At 59.4% G+C, this 13,562-nt stretch overlaps 3 protein-coding genes across 8 annotated transcripts; 1 reads left to right on the top strand and 2 right to left on the bottom strand.

Annotated features, from left to right (window-relative positions):
• Positions 1-284: 284 nt before the first annotated feature.
• Positions 285-6,146, top strand: SIAE (sialic acid acetylesterase). 4 transcript variants are annotated; one of them, XM_049799911.1, is made up of 10 exons: positions 285-390; positions 1,714-1,878; positions 3,016-3,179; positions 3,267-3,405; positions 3,493-3,676; positions 4,053-4,162; positions 4,261-4,394; positions 4,645-4,799; positions 4,886-5,081; positions 6,046-6,146. In XM_049799911.1, exons 1-10 carry the CDS (start codon positions 348-350, stop codon positions 6,058-6,060), a joined length of 1,305 nt encoding a protein of 434 aa, XP_049655868.1. In that variant the 5' UTR covers positions 285-347; the 3' UTR covers positions 6,061-6,146. The 4 variants fall into 4 exon arrangements, with proteins under 4 accessions (XP_049655868.1, XP_049655864.1, XP_049655867.1 ...); XM_049799907.1 differs by lacking the exon at positions 6,046-6,146 and adding an exon at positions 5,162-6,009; XM_049799910.1 differs by lacking the exons at positions 285-390; positions 6,046-6,146 and adding exons at positions 1,101-1,121; positions 5,162-6,009.
• A 140-nt stretch (positions 6,147-6,286) lies between these two features.
• PANX3 (pannexin 3) lies at positions 6,287-10,863 on the bottom strand. Of its 3 annotated transcripts, none has more exons than XM_049799921.1 (6): positions 10,780-10,863; positions 9,336-9,520; positions 8,458-8,600; positions 8,138-8,352; positions 7,320-7,984; positions 6,287-6,445 (listed from the first exon to the last, which is right to left on the bottom strand). In XM_049799921.1, the coding sequence occupies exons 2-6, from the start codon at positions 9,514-9,516 to the stop codon at positions 6,384-6,386; spliced, it is 1,266 nt and encodes a 421-aa protein (XP_049655878.1). In that variant the 5' UTR covers positions 9,517-9,520; positions 10,780-10,863; the 3' UTR covers positions 6,287-6,383. The 3 variants fall into 3 exon arrangements, with proteins under 3 accessions (XP_049655878.1, XP_049655877.1, XP_049655875.1); XM_049799920.1 differs by having other exon boundaries at positions 9,336-9,667; positions 10,780-10,839; XM_049799918.1 differs by lacking the exon at positions 10,780-10,863 and having other exon boundaries at positions 9,336-10,489.
• RPUSD4 (RNA pseudouridine synthase D4) lies at positions 10,615-13,559 on the bottom strand. The gene is made up of 7 exons (XM_049799922.1): positions 13,365-13,559; positions 12,708-12,873; positions 12,259-12,460; positions 11,934-12,027; positions 11,681-11,831; positions 11,299-11,396; positions 10,615-11,152 (listed from the first exon to the last, which is right to left on the bottom strand). The coding sequence occupies exons 1-7, from the start codon at positions 13,557-13,559 to the stop codon at positions 10,967-10,969; spliced, it is 1,092 nt and encodes a 363-aa protein (XP_049655879.1). The 3' UTR covers positions 10,615-10,966.
• Positions 13,560-13,562: the final 3 nt, after the last annotated feature.

Genomic DNA, 13,562 nt, shown 5'->3' with positions numbered 1-13,562 from the left:
TCCCTCCCCCCCCCCGCGGTTTCCCCCCCCCCCTCCAATTCCTCCCGGTCCTCCCCCCCCTGTCCCCCTCACCCCTTTTCCTCGTTTCCCCCCCCGGCTTCCAACCCCGGGCCCTCCCCTCCGATCCAGCCGGGCCGCGCCGGCACCTCTGGCTGTGGTGAGGACGCTGTCGCTAGGCAACCGCCGCCCCGCCCCCGCCCCGTGACCAGGCCACGCCCCCCCCCCGCTGGTCACGCCCACACGGGGCGGGGCCGGGCGGGGCAGGGGCTGACCGGTGCCCCGACGCCCGGTTGTCCGTGTCGTGTCCCGTCCCGTTCCCCCCCCCCCACCACCACCACCCACCCAGGATGGCGGCGTGGGTGCTGCTGGCGCTGGCTCCGGTGGCGGCAGGTAAAGGGCTGGGGGGGGCTGGCTCCGCACCCCCAGCCCCGCGGGCACCTTCCTCTGCCCGGCCCGAGGAGCGGCACAGCTCTGCCCCCCCCCCCGCCCCCCAGACCCGCTTCGGGGCCCTTGGCATCCCCCCAGCCCCGTTTTGACGCCCTTCTCGGCCTCCCCCCCGCCCCCCCAGCCCTGCTTCGATGCCTTTGGCACCACGCTGAGCCCCGCTTCAGGGCCTTTGGCACCCTCCCAGCCCTTTGGCCTCCCCCTTAGCCCAGGTTTGATGTCCTTGGCATCCCCCCAGCCCCGCTCCGGGGCCGTTTGCACCCCCTACGAGCTCTGCTTCGATGCCCTTTGCGCTCCTAGAGCCCCTCTTCGACACCCTTGGCAGCAGCCAGCCCCTCTTCAATGCCCTTGGCGTGTCGCTGCCGCCGTGGGACGATTGCTTTACGTAAGGCGGGAGTCGCATGCGGCTCCTTGGCGGCGTCTCGTGGGCTCTCCTCCCTTCCCTCCTCCCAGCCGCTTTTTATAGCCTCCAGTCTCTTCCCCGGCGTCTTGGTTTGGTTTTTTTTTTTTTATCTTTTCTCCTTCGACTCCTTTTTTTATGTAACTTGTCCTTCTTGGAGCCTTGGTGCATGAGACGATGAGAACAGTGATGCGGCTGATTTCAGAGGGGCTGAGAACATGGTTTCTTTCCTTCAGTAAACCCAGCCTGGGACGAGCCGCAGAGGAGACGGAGCTCTGTGAGCCCGGGTTTGATCGGTACAACGGAGACCACCCCCCAAATCACCTCTCCATGCCATGCAAACATTGCCCCGACCCCCTTTCAAGCGTGGTTTTATTTTCACACCCCAAAAATGGAGCTTTTGGGGTGCCAGGGCTGAGACCTCTGCTTCCCTCCCTGCTGAAAGACGCCTTTGCTGGTGCCACATGGCCAGTGTTTCCCATCCCATCACTTGCCAAACTTTTTTTGCAAAGGAAAAGTACGTTGGAACGTATTTATTACCAAGGCTGGGCTGGCAGAGATGCTCCCATGCTGTTATTAGAAGAATTTTTACCAAAATCTGTATCTAAACTCTGTAACCCAAGCTCCCGTGCTTTGGGAGGCGACTTCCCTCGTAGGGCTGGGCTCCTTTGGGGACTTCAAATTGTGCCGCTTCCTCAGCTTTTTCGTGATTTTAACCACCTTAAAGTTGACCAGGATTGAAGGAAGCTGTAAATTAAGCAGGATCTCAAATAATCTGTATTTAAGAGGGAGTCGGAGGCCATGCGGGGGATTTTTCTCATTGCTTTTTGCCTCTTGGAGATGATGTTTGCGCTGTCTGTTGATTCTAGGAGTGATGCTCAGCTTCGCGTCCTACTACGGCGACCACATGGTGTTGCAGAAGGAGCCAGCGGGGGCTGTGGTGTGGGGCTACGGGGAGCCAGGGGCTGCTGTGACTGTGACTCTCTCCAGAGACGGCGGCCTCATCATCATGAAGAAGATGGTGCAAGTTAAAGGTCAGTCCTGGACCCTTGGTGGGCAACTGGGGCCAGTGGTTTTGGTGGCCGAGGAGCACGTCCGAGCCCAAATCAGACCTGCTGGTGAGGTGGGGGCTGCTGTCCGCAGCCCCATCGTCCCTGGGTTTGTCACACCGCTGCTCTGGGGTTGCAGAGGTGACGATGACGTCTCCAGCTCCTGCACCCCTAGAGCCGTGCTTTCCCCTTCTCTGGGAGATCTGGGTGGGGCGGGGGGAGTGATTCAGCAATCCCCCTCCCCACCAGTGCCGGCCTTTGCTCACTTTGATTTCCCAACAGCAGGATCCCACAGGCGCTGAGCGGGAGCCGAGCTGCCGCTGGAGTGGGTGGCACCGCGTAGGCTTGAGCCGAATGATGAGGCTGTGGAGGGGAGAGCAGGGGGGGGATTTAGCTCCTCTCCCTGTCAAAACCATCTCTGGGGAAATCTCCAGAGCACTCCTGGCTTCTTTTTTTGATGTATCCCCCCTCAGACAATCCTGCTAGGGATCTCTAAGCCCTGAAGGATGTCGCTTCTGCAGGCAGAGCCTTCCTTGAGGCTGGGAAGGCTCAGAGGCATCTCAAATCCCAGCTGGTGGCCTCATTCCTTGCCTAGTGAGGGGGGGGGGGGAGCGCTCATCACTTTTGGAGGGGGGTGAAACTGCTGCCTAAAGGGCTCTTCCACAGGCTGGAGAGCCCAGAGGCATCCTGTGAGAGAGCAGTGATCCATCATTATTGGGAGATCTGCAGGATTGGCCCCTAGCTGGGCCAGAAAATCCACACTAAGCTCCAGCAGAATATCTTTACGCCTCGATTCGGCACCTCTAAAATTAGCTGGAGACATCTCGGTGTCACACACACCAAGCTGCTCCTGTAATCCCGGTTCCTCCCAGCAGCTTCTGCTCTGACACACATTTGTCTTTGAGATTTTCTTTTTAACCCCTAAATTCCTGCAGGAGGAAAGACCCGCCGATGCCGGAGAGCTTTCAAAATCCATTTCCCCAGCCTGGCTCTGTGGTGGGGAAGCTTCCCCTCATTGCCTGTCCATCCCCATCAGCTGCTGGCCACTCATCCCACCTCTTTGTGAAGGTTTTAAGGTCTTCATAGGGGTTGTGAAAGACAAACACCATCCTTTTCTTCCAGGACCTCCTGGGACATGGACAACTGTCCTGGACCCGATGGATCAGGGCGGTCCCTACACGCTAACAGCTGGGCAAGGCTCAGAGAACGTGACGCTGCAGGACATCTACTTTGGAGACGTGTGGCTTTGCAGCGGTCAGAGCAACATGGCAATGACAGTCCTGCAGGTAAGCCCCCACGGCATGGCCCAATCCTGCCAGCGCAAGCAGGGATCAGGCAGGGCAGCGCCTGGCGCGCTCCCGACCCTTCCCTAGATCACCAACGCCAGCCAGGAGCTCGTCGCCGCCGCTCACTACCCCTACGTCCGCATCTTCGCCGCAGCACCCGCCCGCTCCGACGTGGAGCTGGAGGACCTGGAGCGAATCGACTTGCTGTGGTCCATCCCAACGGCCGGTAAGTGCAACATGCCTTCAAAAAAAAGCCTGGAAACGGCTTTTTTTTCCCCCTTTTTCCCTTTGCAGCTCACTGTTTCTTGAACAGAAAACCTGGGCCATGGGAATTTCACCTACTTCTCGGCCGTCTGCTGGCTGTTGGGGCGCTACCTCTATGAGGCTCTGCGGTACCCCATTGGGCTGGTGGAGGCAGCCTGGGGGGGCACCCCCATCGAGGCCTGGTCCTCCCGACGGGCTCTGCAGGCATGTGGGCTCCCAGAGGACATGGGAAGGTGAGAGAAGACACAGAAATACCTCCTGCCCTGTGCCACACTGCTTTTGGGGGGGGGGGGGGTATCCTCACCCCTGCCGCTCTTGGGGGTCACCCTCCATCTCTTCCCATCCCACCTCCTCTCCCAAAGTATCCCCAGAGCCCCACCGTCCCCTCTGGGCATCGTTTTACCCACTCTGGGTAAAATCCCATCCTGTGCCGAGAACGTAGGGCACATCTCAGTGGGTAAAGGGGGCAGTGGCAGCAGGCGGAGGGGATGGCAGGACTCCCCTTTTGCACGGCGCTTGCTTTAACCATGCAAGGCTGGCTCCTGAAGCCCCAGCTTCAGGACTGGCCTTGTGTTTTGCAGCTCCCTTAAGTCCAGCTTTGTCTTCCAGCATCTCCCCACACTGGCATCTCTCCGGCCCGCAAACGCCCTCCGTGCTCTGGAATGCCATGATCCACCCTCTGCTCAACATGACGCTGCGGGGTATCGCTTGGTACCAGGGTAAATCCCCCCCCTCCCCTTCATTTTCCCCCCTGGGGTGGAGCAGCCCCTCTTGCTACCCCACCAGGCTCTAACCGCCCCCTTGCTTTTGGGACCAGGAGAGGCCAACGCCTTTCTGCACACAGACCGGTACAACTGCACCTTCCCCGCACTCATAGCCGACTGGCGCCAGGCTTTCCACACCGGATCAGCCGGGCAGACGGAGCCGTTCCTCCCATTCGGCTTCGTGCAGGTGAGGTGGGGGGTGAGAGGCAGGACCCCCACCCTCCTGGGGGGATGGTGTCATGATGCTCAGGGAGGCTTTACCCATCCTTTCACACCCTGGAGGCCGCTTCCAAGCCGGCTGGAGGGAGACGATGCTGTAGACCTGTAGACAGATCCTGCCAGAGTGCCAAATCCCAGGCAGGGACCGCAGTGGCCGGTTTTGGGAGCGATAGCTGAGGTGCTTCCCCAGCTCCCCACCCCCCCTTTCTGCCTTGCAGTTGTCCACCTATCGCCGTCAGAGCCCGCACGACAGCTTCACCTGGCTCCGCTGGCACCAAACAGCCGATCTGGGGGTCGTCCCCAACGCCAAGATGCCCGGCACCTTCATGGCCGTGGCGATGGATCTGTGTGATGAGCGCTCTCCCTACGGCAGGCGAGTCCCAGCTGGGGGGGGGGTGTGAGGGGGCAGCGACAAAGCTATCGGATACCAACCCCCCCCTCCCTCTTCTTCCTCTGCAGCATCCACCCCCGGGACAAGCAGAACGTGGCCCACCGGCTGCACCTGGGTGCCAGGGCTGTGGCGTACGGGGAGAAAGACCTGGTTTTCCAGGGGCCATATCCCACCCGCGCCGTCCTGGAGGTGACCAGGGGTCTGCTGAATGTCACCTACAGCCAGGAGCTCGTCTGCCGTCGGAGGGACACGCGGGCGTTCGAGGTGAGGAGTGGGAAAAAGCTTTTCCCCCAGGGCTGGAAGAGGGGAAGCCCACCTTGACAGAGGTTCCTCCCCCTCCCCAGGTCTGCTGCTCCAGCCAGCCATCCCCTTGCACGTGGCTGCCGGCACCCATGGTGGCGGTGGAGTCCCGCACGGTGATGCTGGCTGTGGCCGGCTGCGGGACGCTGGTCCTGGGCTTGCGCTACGCCTGGGCCGAGTGGCCCTGCGAGTACCAGTCCTGTGCCCTCTACAACAGCCAGGGGCTGCCCGCACCCCCTTTCCTCCTGGATGCCCTGCCCACAGGGGAAACTCCGGGGCGCTTGGAAACAGCTGGAGGGAGGGAGCTTCTTCTCCTCCCCGGCTCCTGGTTCTCCCAGGGGATTTAGGTGAGGGGGACGGTGGAAGGAGCTCAGACCTCACACAGAGCAGCTCAGAGCTGCTGGCACCGTGCCTTTCCGATTCGGGGAGGCAGCTGGCTCGATTACTGTCTTACTAATTAAACAACTTTCCAGCTCCTCTTTGGCCTGAAGTCAAGGCTGCAGGGGGAAGAAAAAAAAATATCAAAAAGCCAATTTAAAGTGAAATTTATGAAAAATTATGTTAAGATGGAGCAGCAGTGTACACTGATGGGAGCTGAACCCCCATGCTGCTGTTCCTCCCTGCCTGCAGAGCTGGTCCTGGCCCCCCCCTCCCAGGGACCCCACAACACCTTGGGGCACAGACTGCTAACCCCCATGGCAGGCTGCTCATAAGGATCCAGACACCAGCCTCCATCTATGGGAGAGAGGGGACATGGGAGCTCTGCCAAAAAACAACCGCACAACCCAACACTAAGCCTGGGGCTGGGACATGGAGCTGCACAGGGCGCGAGGCTCTGTAGCAGCAGGGAGTGTCTTCCACCACACTGTGTTAATAAATAGTGAATAAAACAGCTCCTTTTATTCTTGGGGGCTTTTTTTTCCTTCAGAGGAGCATCCCTTAGTCTTCCATTCCCCGCCTCCTGCCACAACAGCAGGGAAATCGGTGTGGAAGAGGCGCGCCGTGGCACCCAGCGCTTGGAATAAGACATCTGAGAGAGTCTCTGCACAAAAAAATATTGTTTAACTCTTTTTTGCTGGAAAAACATATGTAAGAAGGGGAACCCCAAATGCAGGCGAGCTCAGCCTGGCCGCCACTGTCGCATTACAGATGTCACCCCACCGGGCTGTTATCAAAACCAGAGTTTAATGCGCTCGAGCAATGCTAGCAACAAAGAATTGGATCAAACTGGATCCCAGCCACACTGCCTGCTGCCTGCTCTTGGGGTCAGGCAGAGCCAAGTGAGTCCCGGGAGGCTTTTCCCATCACTTCCACTCCAGGCTTCGTTTCTAGGCAAAGGAGGGAAGAGTAGGAAGTTAATTAACAGGACGATCACAAACTGGGATCTTGGGCTTTCTCCACCAGTGTGCAACTAGCCTGAGAGCCAGTTGTGCTAGCCCCACAGTTGCCATGCCAACGAGGATGCTAAATACAGCTCAATCTGGGGTTTGTTTTGTTTTGTTTTGAAACCACAGCCCTCAGACAGTGTATTCAAGGCCGGGAAAGGAGCCCAGGCCCCTGCACTCCCACCCTGCCAGGGACGAGATGTCTTGCAGAGCCTAGAAACCACTGCCATGGGAGCCGGGGATCCCCGTGAGATCGCAAAGAGGCATCCCTGGCTCCCCAAAACTCAAACCACGCAGGAGAAGGAGCAGTGGTGCCTAGGGAGGGCATGGGCAGGCCTGGGGCAGGGATGTGGCTCTACCTCGGAGACCCATCTCCGTCTCCCCACGCAGCCCCGCTGTGCCCACCAGTGCCGTGCCAACAGGAAAAGGGGGCAGGCATGGCATCCCCAGCATCAGCTCCCCCACCCCGGATTTAAAGTTCCCAACCCCTCTCCCAGCAGGCTGGGCTGCTCTCTCTGCCAAAAACGGGGACTCCCCCCGGCCCCCCACTTTGCCCAGAGCTTGGATTTAAGCGGCAAGCTCTCCACTTTCTGTTCCTATAGCAACTCCCGCCCACACGTGGGCTCTCAGTAGCATCACATCCCAGCAGTAAACGGAGACGGCGGCCTCCCCTCAGCAGCCCCCCCATAACCCTTAGGGTCTTGGCAAAGGGTTTAGGGCTATGGTGGAGGGATCCGGCCTCACCCTCAGGGTGGGATCTGGCGGCACGGGAGCCAAGAGGAGAGCAAAGAAGGCTCTTCTACGAAAAAAAGCCTACCTGGGACCCCGCCGTTGGAGAGGGGCATGCTGCTGTCAGTCTCAGGGGCACAAGCATGGTGTTTGGGCTTGGTGGTCCCCAGCCCGGCCAGCAGCGTCATGAAGTCAACGACGGTATCGATGTCCTGCTTGTTGGCAGTGGCTTCCCTCAAGGCACTCACAGCGTTGAGGCGGCTGAAGGAGGTCAGCTCTGAGATGTTGGCCCGGAGGAAGAGGAGGATGACATTGAGGTCGTTGACGGGGCAGGTGAGCATCTTGCGGCTGAGAAGGTCGAAGGCGGGCAGCATCTCATATATGGCAAGCAGGCCCTTGTCCCACTGGCAGAGCTGCAGGGCGTTGTAGATGACAACGGGTATGAGGAGGACATAGACGCCGCCGATGGAGAGGCTGATGAGCTGGAAGATGGAGAAGAAGACCAGCTTGCAGGGGATGAGCGGGGGGACATGGGGCTCTGCCTGGAGCAGCCCCGTTTTGATGGAGCAGCTGAACTCATCCTGGAAGAAGATGTTGAGGTGGAGGAAGACCAGGTAGAGGCAGGTGGCAGCCAAGAAGAAGAGCAGGAGCAGGTTCCTCAGGATGTAGATGAACACCAGGGAGTGGGCGTGCTGCTTGCAGGTGAGGTAGCGCTCCAGCAATGGGAACTCGAAGTACCTCTCCTGGCGGGCCCTGGGGGCAGAAGGGACACAGCAGGGACTTAGAGCCACCCCCAAACCGAGCCGCTTCACCAAAGTCTGTCCCGACTGCGGCCGCAGCCACAATGCCACGTGGAGGGACTTTGGAGGGACACGGCGACCACTCGAGGCTGCTCAGCGGCCTCACCTCTCATATTCCTCCCAGAATCGCTCCGGCTCAGCGCTAGCCTGCTGGACCTTCCTCATGTGCTGCACCAGGCGCACGGAGCGGTTGTAGGATTTGTCCAGCTCATCAATGATGAAGAGGAGGTCGGAGTGGAGGGCAGGGGCAGCCGCGTAACGCCACAGCAGGTAAGGCATGTACATGAGCACCGCCACCACCAGCAGCGAGTAGGGGAAGACCTGGGCAAAGGAGACAAACGGGTGTCGAGCAGCGTGGAGTTGCTTCATGTCTGCTGGGCACCCAGGTGGGACCTGAGGGCACCCAGTCGCGAGCTTGACCCATACCTTGAGAGCCCAGAGGGACTTGGTGACGGCGTGTCCCTCGGTGTCAAAGCCATAGTGGACGAGGGAGTCCCAGCAAGCCGTGTCAACGTAGGCAGACTGCTTCCCTGTGAAGTTGGTGGGAGAGAAGCAGCTGATCTGCGAGCCTAGCGGGAGGAGAATAGTGAACCTCAGCCACAAAGGTCCAGCAAGCACAGGCAAGTGCTCTGCAGCCAGGTGCTGATGCGTTACAGGAGAGTGATTACATCTAAGGCATTGCTTCGAATTAAAAAAGCCTTTTTCACAGTCATTTTGTAGCTGTCCCTTCCCCACTGCTGTGTTTTCCAGCAAGAACTTTTTCCATCGTTTCCCGAACACAAACCCTTTGAGCATGGCTGTGGGTACACGGCGGGGGGAATTAGAGACTGGCCAGAAACAGGAGTCAAACCAAATCCCCAGGGGCAGCAGCAGGACATCGGCCGAAGCCAGATTTAGCCTGAGGTCATGACACAGCATCAATGCAACCCTCTGTCCTGCCCTCGCAAACCCCAGCGGGATGTATTCCCTCAGCCACCCTGCTGGCTGCCTCCTCCTCCTCGGAAACAACCCTGCAGCACCCAAAGGTGCCGGGGGGCAAGCAGCTGAGGCGGGGCATTGATTCACCCCACAGCTCCTGGGGTTTAGCACGGCTGTTCCCGGGCTTTCCCAGTGACCAATAATCCATTAAAAACAATCAATAAATATCCCTGAGGCAGAACGGTTCCCAAAAGAGGATTTCCAGGCTGCCCCGCCTCGGACTGCAACCACACCGGTGCGAACACGAGGGTTTTGCAGCGACAGCCAAACTGCTGCTGGCAATTGCCCATGACCCAAAGATCCCTGTTGCAAAAGCCACGACTCACCCGTGGAGAACTCCCGGGCGAAAGCCAGTGAGACGAGGAAGAGAGGCAGCCCCACTGTGACGAACTTCAGCAAGCGATCACTTGGCAGCTCCAACCGCAGGCCCTTGACTCGGGAACCACCGGGATCTGGGAGGAGAGCGTCGGAGAGCATGTACTCGGCGGCCGTGTGCGAGAGGGACATTTTTCTATCGAGGAAGAGGAGACAACGGCAACTGCTGCTGCTGCCCAGGGGCTCTGGTGTTGTCTGAGGCGTGACCAGCTCGAGGAGCGACTTTGTAGGGCTGAAGGCATCACTTGCCAAGCGCTTTTTACCAGGCAGCTGTAAATAACAGCTTAGATGGCGCGTTAAATCAACCGGTAATTACAGAGGGAAGCCTTTTTGCAAATAGCACATCCCGAAATAGGAAAAAAAAGTAGCGGCTGCAGCACCGGGCTGGGAAGGCAGCATTCCTCCCCAGCCACAGCTGATCCCTGGCTCCTCGTGGTTTTACGCCCCTCTCTCATAAGCAGATGTATTTCTGGCGGCACATTCGAGGGCCCATTGCTATTTTTACCCTGCCTGAGGAGCTGGAGGCAGGCAACAGGGCATCACCCTACCAAGAAGTCCCAGCCAGGTACATGGCGGCCCTGTGGGGTACAAAGAGCCCTTTCCAGCACCCAAAACAACCAGAGGGGCTGGAGAGAGTCGTGCTGCCCAGCCCTAAGCTTTTGGGGACAGGCCAAGACACCAAACACTGGTGGCTGCCATTTTGAGGCAGAACATCAGCTGCAGTTCCCCAGCTTTTCAATCTTTCCACTCGCCTCTCTTTCGAGGCACGGGGGAATGAATCTGGCTCCAAGGCAAGCTCCTGAAGGAGAGGGATCCCAATAACAGGATCTAGAAATAAGTGATGGGGAAATTGGAAGGGGCGGTGGGATAGAAAAGTTTCCCCCAGCAGCATAGTCAGTGCCCAGAAACCCGTGCCGACACTGCTGGCAGCACAGAGTAGAGGGAGTCCCAGAGCTGCTTGGCCAAGCCAGCAGAGGAACTCCCCGCGCAGTCTCTCGGCACAGCAAAAAAACCCCACAGCCGCTGCCAAATGGCACTTTCGATGGATTTTTGAATGAAGAGAGTCTCGAAATTTGAGCACAGAGCGCCAGGATAGCAGGGAGAGACTTCTAAGCAGCTCTGGAGGGAAGAGCAATGGCCCTCAAACCGGGAGGGACTGCACCCAGGTATGATCAAACCCGCCTAGGGACTGAGATCCATCTGGCATGAGCAGAGAGAGATGGGCAACGCTTCACCTCAGCAGGAACTGCATCTTTTATTGCTCAGAGACAAGTTCAAAACACGGCTTGGGCAAAGCCCAGTTTCTACCCAACTTCATTTGTCCCAACAAGAGGCTCTTCAGCGTGCCCAGACATGTCTCTGCACCAAATCAGGGCAAGAAGCCCACGCAAGTACCTGGTGTGAAGCCAGCAACACCAGTATCAACATAGAAGGTCTCTGGCGAGTGGCAGAGACCGTAGACTTCGTCACACCACTGGCTCCGAGGCAGACTGATGCAGACGCCACTGCAGAGCAGCTGGACCCAGCGCTACCACGTGCTGGAGATGCGGAGATAAGGCGGTATCGCTCCTGTCCTGCCTCATTAGTCATTAGGTATATCCAGCCTCAGCTTCTTCAGAGTCTTTTCAAAGAAGAGGGGTGGCTTGCAGACGAGGTCTAACCGCTCGCCCAGGGGCAGGGAGAGCCGGTGGGCGTGGAGGTGGAGGGGGAGGTGGCGAGCCTTGCTCTGCTCCAGCTTCAGCCTCTTCAAGGTGATTTCAGGAAGCTTCTGTGGCGAGGATAGAAAACATCTCTTCCACAACCCCATCTCTTCAGCTGGGACTTAAAAACCCCGGCCCACAGGGACACAAAGGGGCTGCCCAGCCCTGGATCCGGTTCTGGCTGCCCCCCTGCCCGATGCAGGACCTGCCTTACCTGGGGTGCCAGCTTGCTCCAGTGTGAATATTTGTGATCCCCCAGGATGGGGCATCCCAAGCCATAGGCCAGGTGAACGCGGATCTGGTGCTTCACCCCTGAGAAGGGAAGGGAAAGATGAGAAACGTGACAACTAGCTGTGCCAGGCCTCGGCTCCCACCTGCCGTCCTCAGTGCCGGATAATCCCGCGCCCAAATCACCAGCAGTCGGAGAGTAGCCCAGCAGCAAACCATCGCCCTGGGGTGGCTTGTTCCCAGAGCCTTGGCCCAAAAAGAATTTCAGTCATGTCTAAAGACGAGTTCCCGCTTCCAGCGCTGCTCTTGGCTGCGGAGCCGCACAGGAAGCGGATCCAGCAGCCGACACAACTCCAGCCAGGCCTCACCTGTGATGGGCTGGAGCTCCAGCAGAGAGCAGGCGGAAGAGCTAGCCAGAAGACGGTACCGTGTCACGGCGCTTTCAGCATTGCGGTTTTTGCGGATTTTCACCACCTTTCCATCCTCTGGAGACAGGCGATAGTTTGGGGCCAATGTCATCTGAACGACAGCAAGAGGGTGAGCCCGCGGAAAGGCAGGAAGGGGGTGCCAGGGACAGGGAGCACCAGGCCAGAACGGCGGCCGAGGGGACGTGTGGCTCACCTTGTAGTGCGACTGGTGGCTCTGCACCTCCTTCTCCACAATAGGGATCTCCACGATGCCCTCGGCGGGGTCTGGGTCCCCTAGGCTAATTGCCCTGGGGAGGGAAACCAGAGGTCTGTGGGGGTGTCGCTCCAGCAGGAAGGGGACTCCCCTCAGCTCCTCTTCCTATGACCCAGCCCCGTAAAAAGACACTTGAGCGAAAAGAAGCAAAGACCCACTGCTTCCACAAAGCCCCATGTCCCCACACCTCAGTGACTGTCCCTTCACCCCTTCTTCAAACCCTACAGGCCCTTCAAAGCCGCTTCTCCACCCAAACCTTTCCTACCAGTAGATCTTCTCAACCTGACGAGTTTTGAAGAGAAGCCGGATCCTCTCTGCTGCCTCCTTGCTCCGTGCCAGCACCATCACACCCGTGGTCTCTTTGTCCAGCCGGTGGCAGAGGTGGAGGGGTTCGGCTTTCATGTTCTGCAACATCTTGGCCAAAATCGGCAGCACGTCAGCAATACAATTCTTGATCCCGGGGCCACCTGCACAACCCACAGGCAAGGCAGTCAGGGGAGACGTTCACCTCCCTGCATACCTTAAAAGTACCTGCAAAACATGAGGCGAAGGGTGTGATCTAAAGGTGACAAACTCCCCACATCCCTCCCTGGGAAGGAAAAGCTCAGCGCAGGGAGAACAGAGCCAGAGGATCCCCCGTCAGCGCTATGGAGTCATTTCCATTTCCCCCTCTACCACATAGGCACGGATGTGGCACGGCCGGCCTTCCCTCACCGTGCACGGGAAGGCCGTAGGGTTTGTTGATCACCACAATCTCCTCGTTTTGGTACACGGTTCCCTGCTTGAGCACTTTGGCCAGGACGTTGGGGTGAACCTGCTGCAGCTGCTTGCTCAGCATGGCAAGCTCCCGGACCCGTCTCTGTGCCGGGTCTGTGGGGATCTGAGGAGAGAACAAAATGCCATTGGTGGAGGATTGAACGGCCCTCAGCTTTTGTGCAAAGCTCCTGCGTGACCTTTGGCAACTCGCTCGCCTTCCAGCCAGCGGTGTTGCTGAGGAGGACTGTCACCCACGCAGTCACTACAGGGACGAAGGCTGGACGCCGTCCCTGCAATCCCACCCCATCACCCAGCTCGGTGGGATCTCACTTAGCCGCACGCAGGAGCGACCACCCACAAATCCCGCTCCAGATCCTCCCCCGCTGGCCCAGGGAAGGGGCGAGGAAACCCCCGCGGGCACAACGGTAACGCCGCCGGCCCGTCCCTGGCTGCCTATTCCACCCGCGGCCGGGCGGGGGCGAGGGACCCGGGGATCGAGGGAACCAGGACCCGGCCCCGCTCCGCTCCACGCGTGCGCCCCGGCGGCGCGGTGCACGCTGGGAGTTGTAGTCCTGCTCCTCAGGGCCCGGCCGGGCCGCGGCCATCACCCCTCACCTCTCGCTTCTTCTTCTCCTCCTCCTCCTCCCTCCTCCGGGCCCGCAGCCGTTCCGCCAGCTCTTCGGCCCGCACCGCCGCCGCCGCCGCCGCCCGCCCGCTGCCGGAAAAGGTGCGCACCCCACCGCCCAAGCCCGCGGCGGGCGGCGGCCTCCGCCTCCACCACAGCCGCAGCCCGCCGCTCGCCGCCGCCATCTT

The sequence above is a fragment of the Accipiter gentilis genome, chromosome 5, assembly GCF_929443795.1.
Source record: "Accipiter gentilis chromosome 5, bAccGen1.1, whole genome shotgun sequence".
Lineage (NCBI taxonomy): Eukaryota > Metazoa > Chordata > Aves > Accipitriformes > Accipitridae > Astur > Astur gentilis.
Note: the sequence above shows the minus strand (reverse complement) of the source record. Positions and strands in the feature narration are given on the sequence as shown.

What these genes read in the sequence shown, in the direction of transcription:
- RPUSD4 (XM_049799922.1), bottom strand. Translation starts at nt 13,559, where the DNA reads ATGGCGGCGGCGAGCGGCGGGCTGCGGCTGTGGTGGAGGCGGAGGCCG. An exon ending in CAGGTTGAGAAGATCTACTG is followed by an intron (nt 12,028 to 12,258) that starts GTAGGAAAGGTT and finishes TTCCCTCCCCAG; the next exon opens with GGCAATTAGCCTAGGGGACC. An exon ending in GGAGCAAGCTGGCACCCCAG is followed by an intron (nt 11,153 to 11,298) that starts GTAAGGCAGGTC and finishes TCCTCGCCACAG; the next exon opens with AAGCTTCCTGAAATCACCTT.
- SIAE (XM_049799907.1), top strand. Translation starts at nt 348, where the DNA reads ATGGCGGCGTGGGTGCTGCTGGCGCTGGCTCCGGTGGCGGCAG. An exon ending in GAAGATGGTGCAAGTTAAAG is followed by an intron (nt 1,879 to 3,015) that starts GTCAGTCCTGGA and finishes CTTTTCTTCCAG; the next exon opens with GACCTCCTGGGACATGGACA. An exon ending in TGGCAATGACAGTCCTGCAG is followed by an intron (nt 3,180 to 3,266) that starts GTAAGCCCCCAC and finishes ACCCTTCCCTAG; the next exon opens with ATCACCAACGCCAGCCAGGA.
- PANX3 (XM_049799921.1), bottom strand. Translation starts at nt 9,516, where the DNA reads ATGTCCCTCTCGCACACGGCCGCCGAGTACATGCTCTCCGACGCTCTC. An exon ending in AGTCCCTCTGGGCTCTCAAG is followed by an intron (nt 8,353 to 8,457) that starts GTATGGGTCAAG and finishes TCCTTTGCCCAG; the next exon opens with GTCTTCCCCTACTCGCTGCT. An exon ending in CTCCAACGGCGGGGTCCCAG is followed by an intron (nt 6,446 to 7,319) that starts GTAGGCTTTTTT and finishes TCCTTTGCCTAG; the next exon opens with AAACGAAGCCTGGAGTGGAA.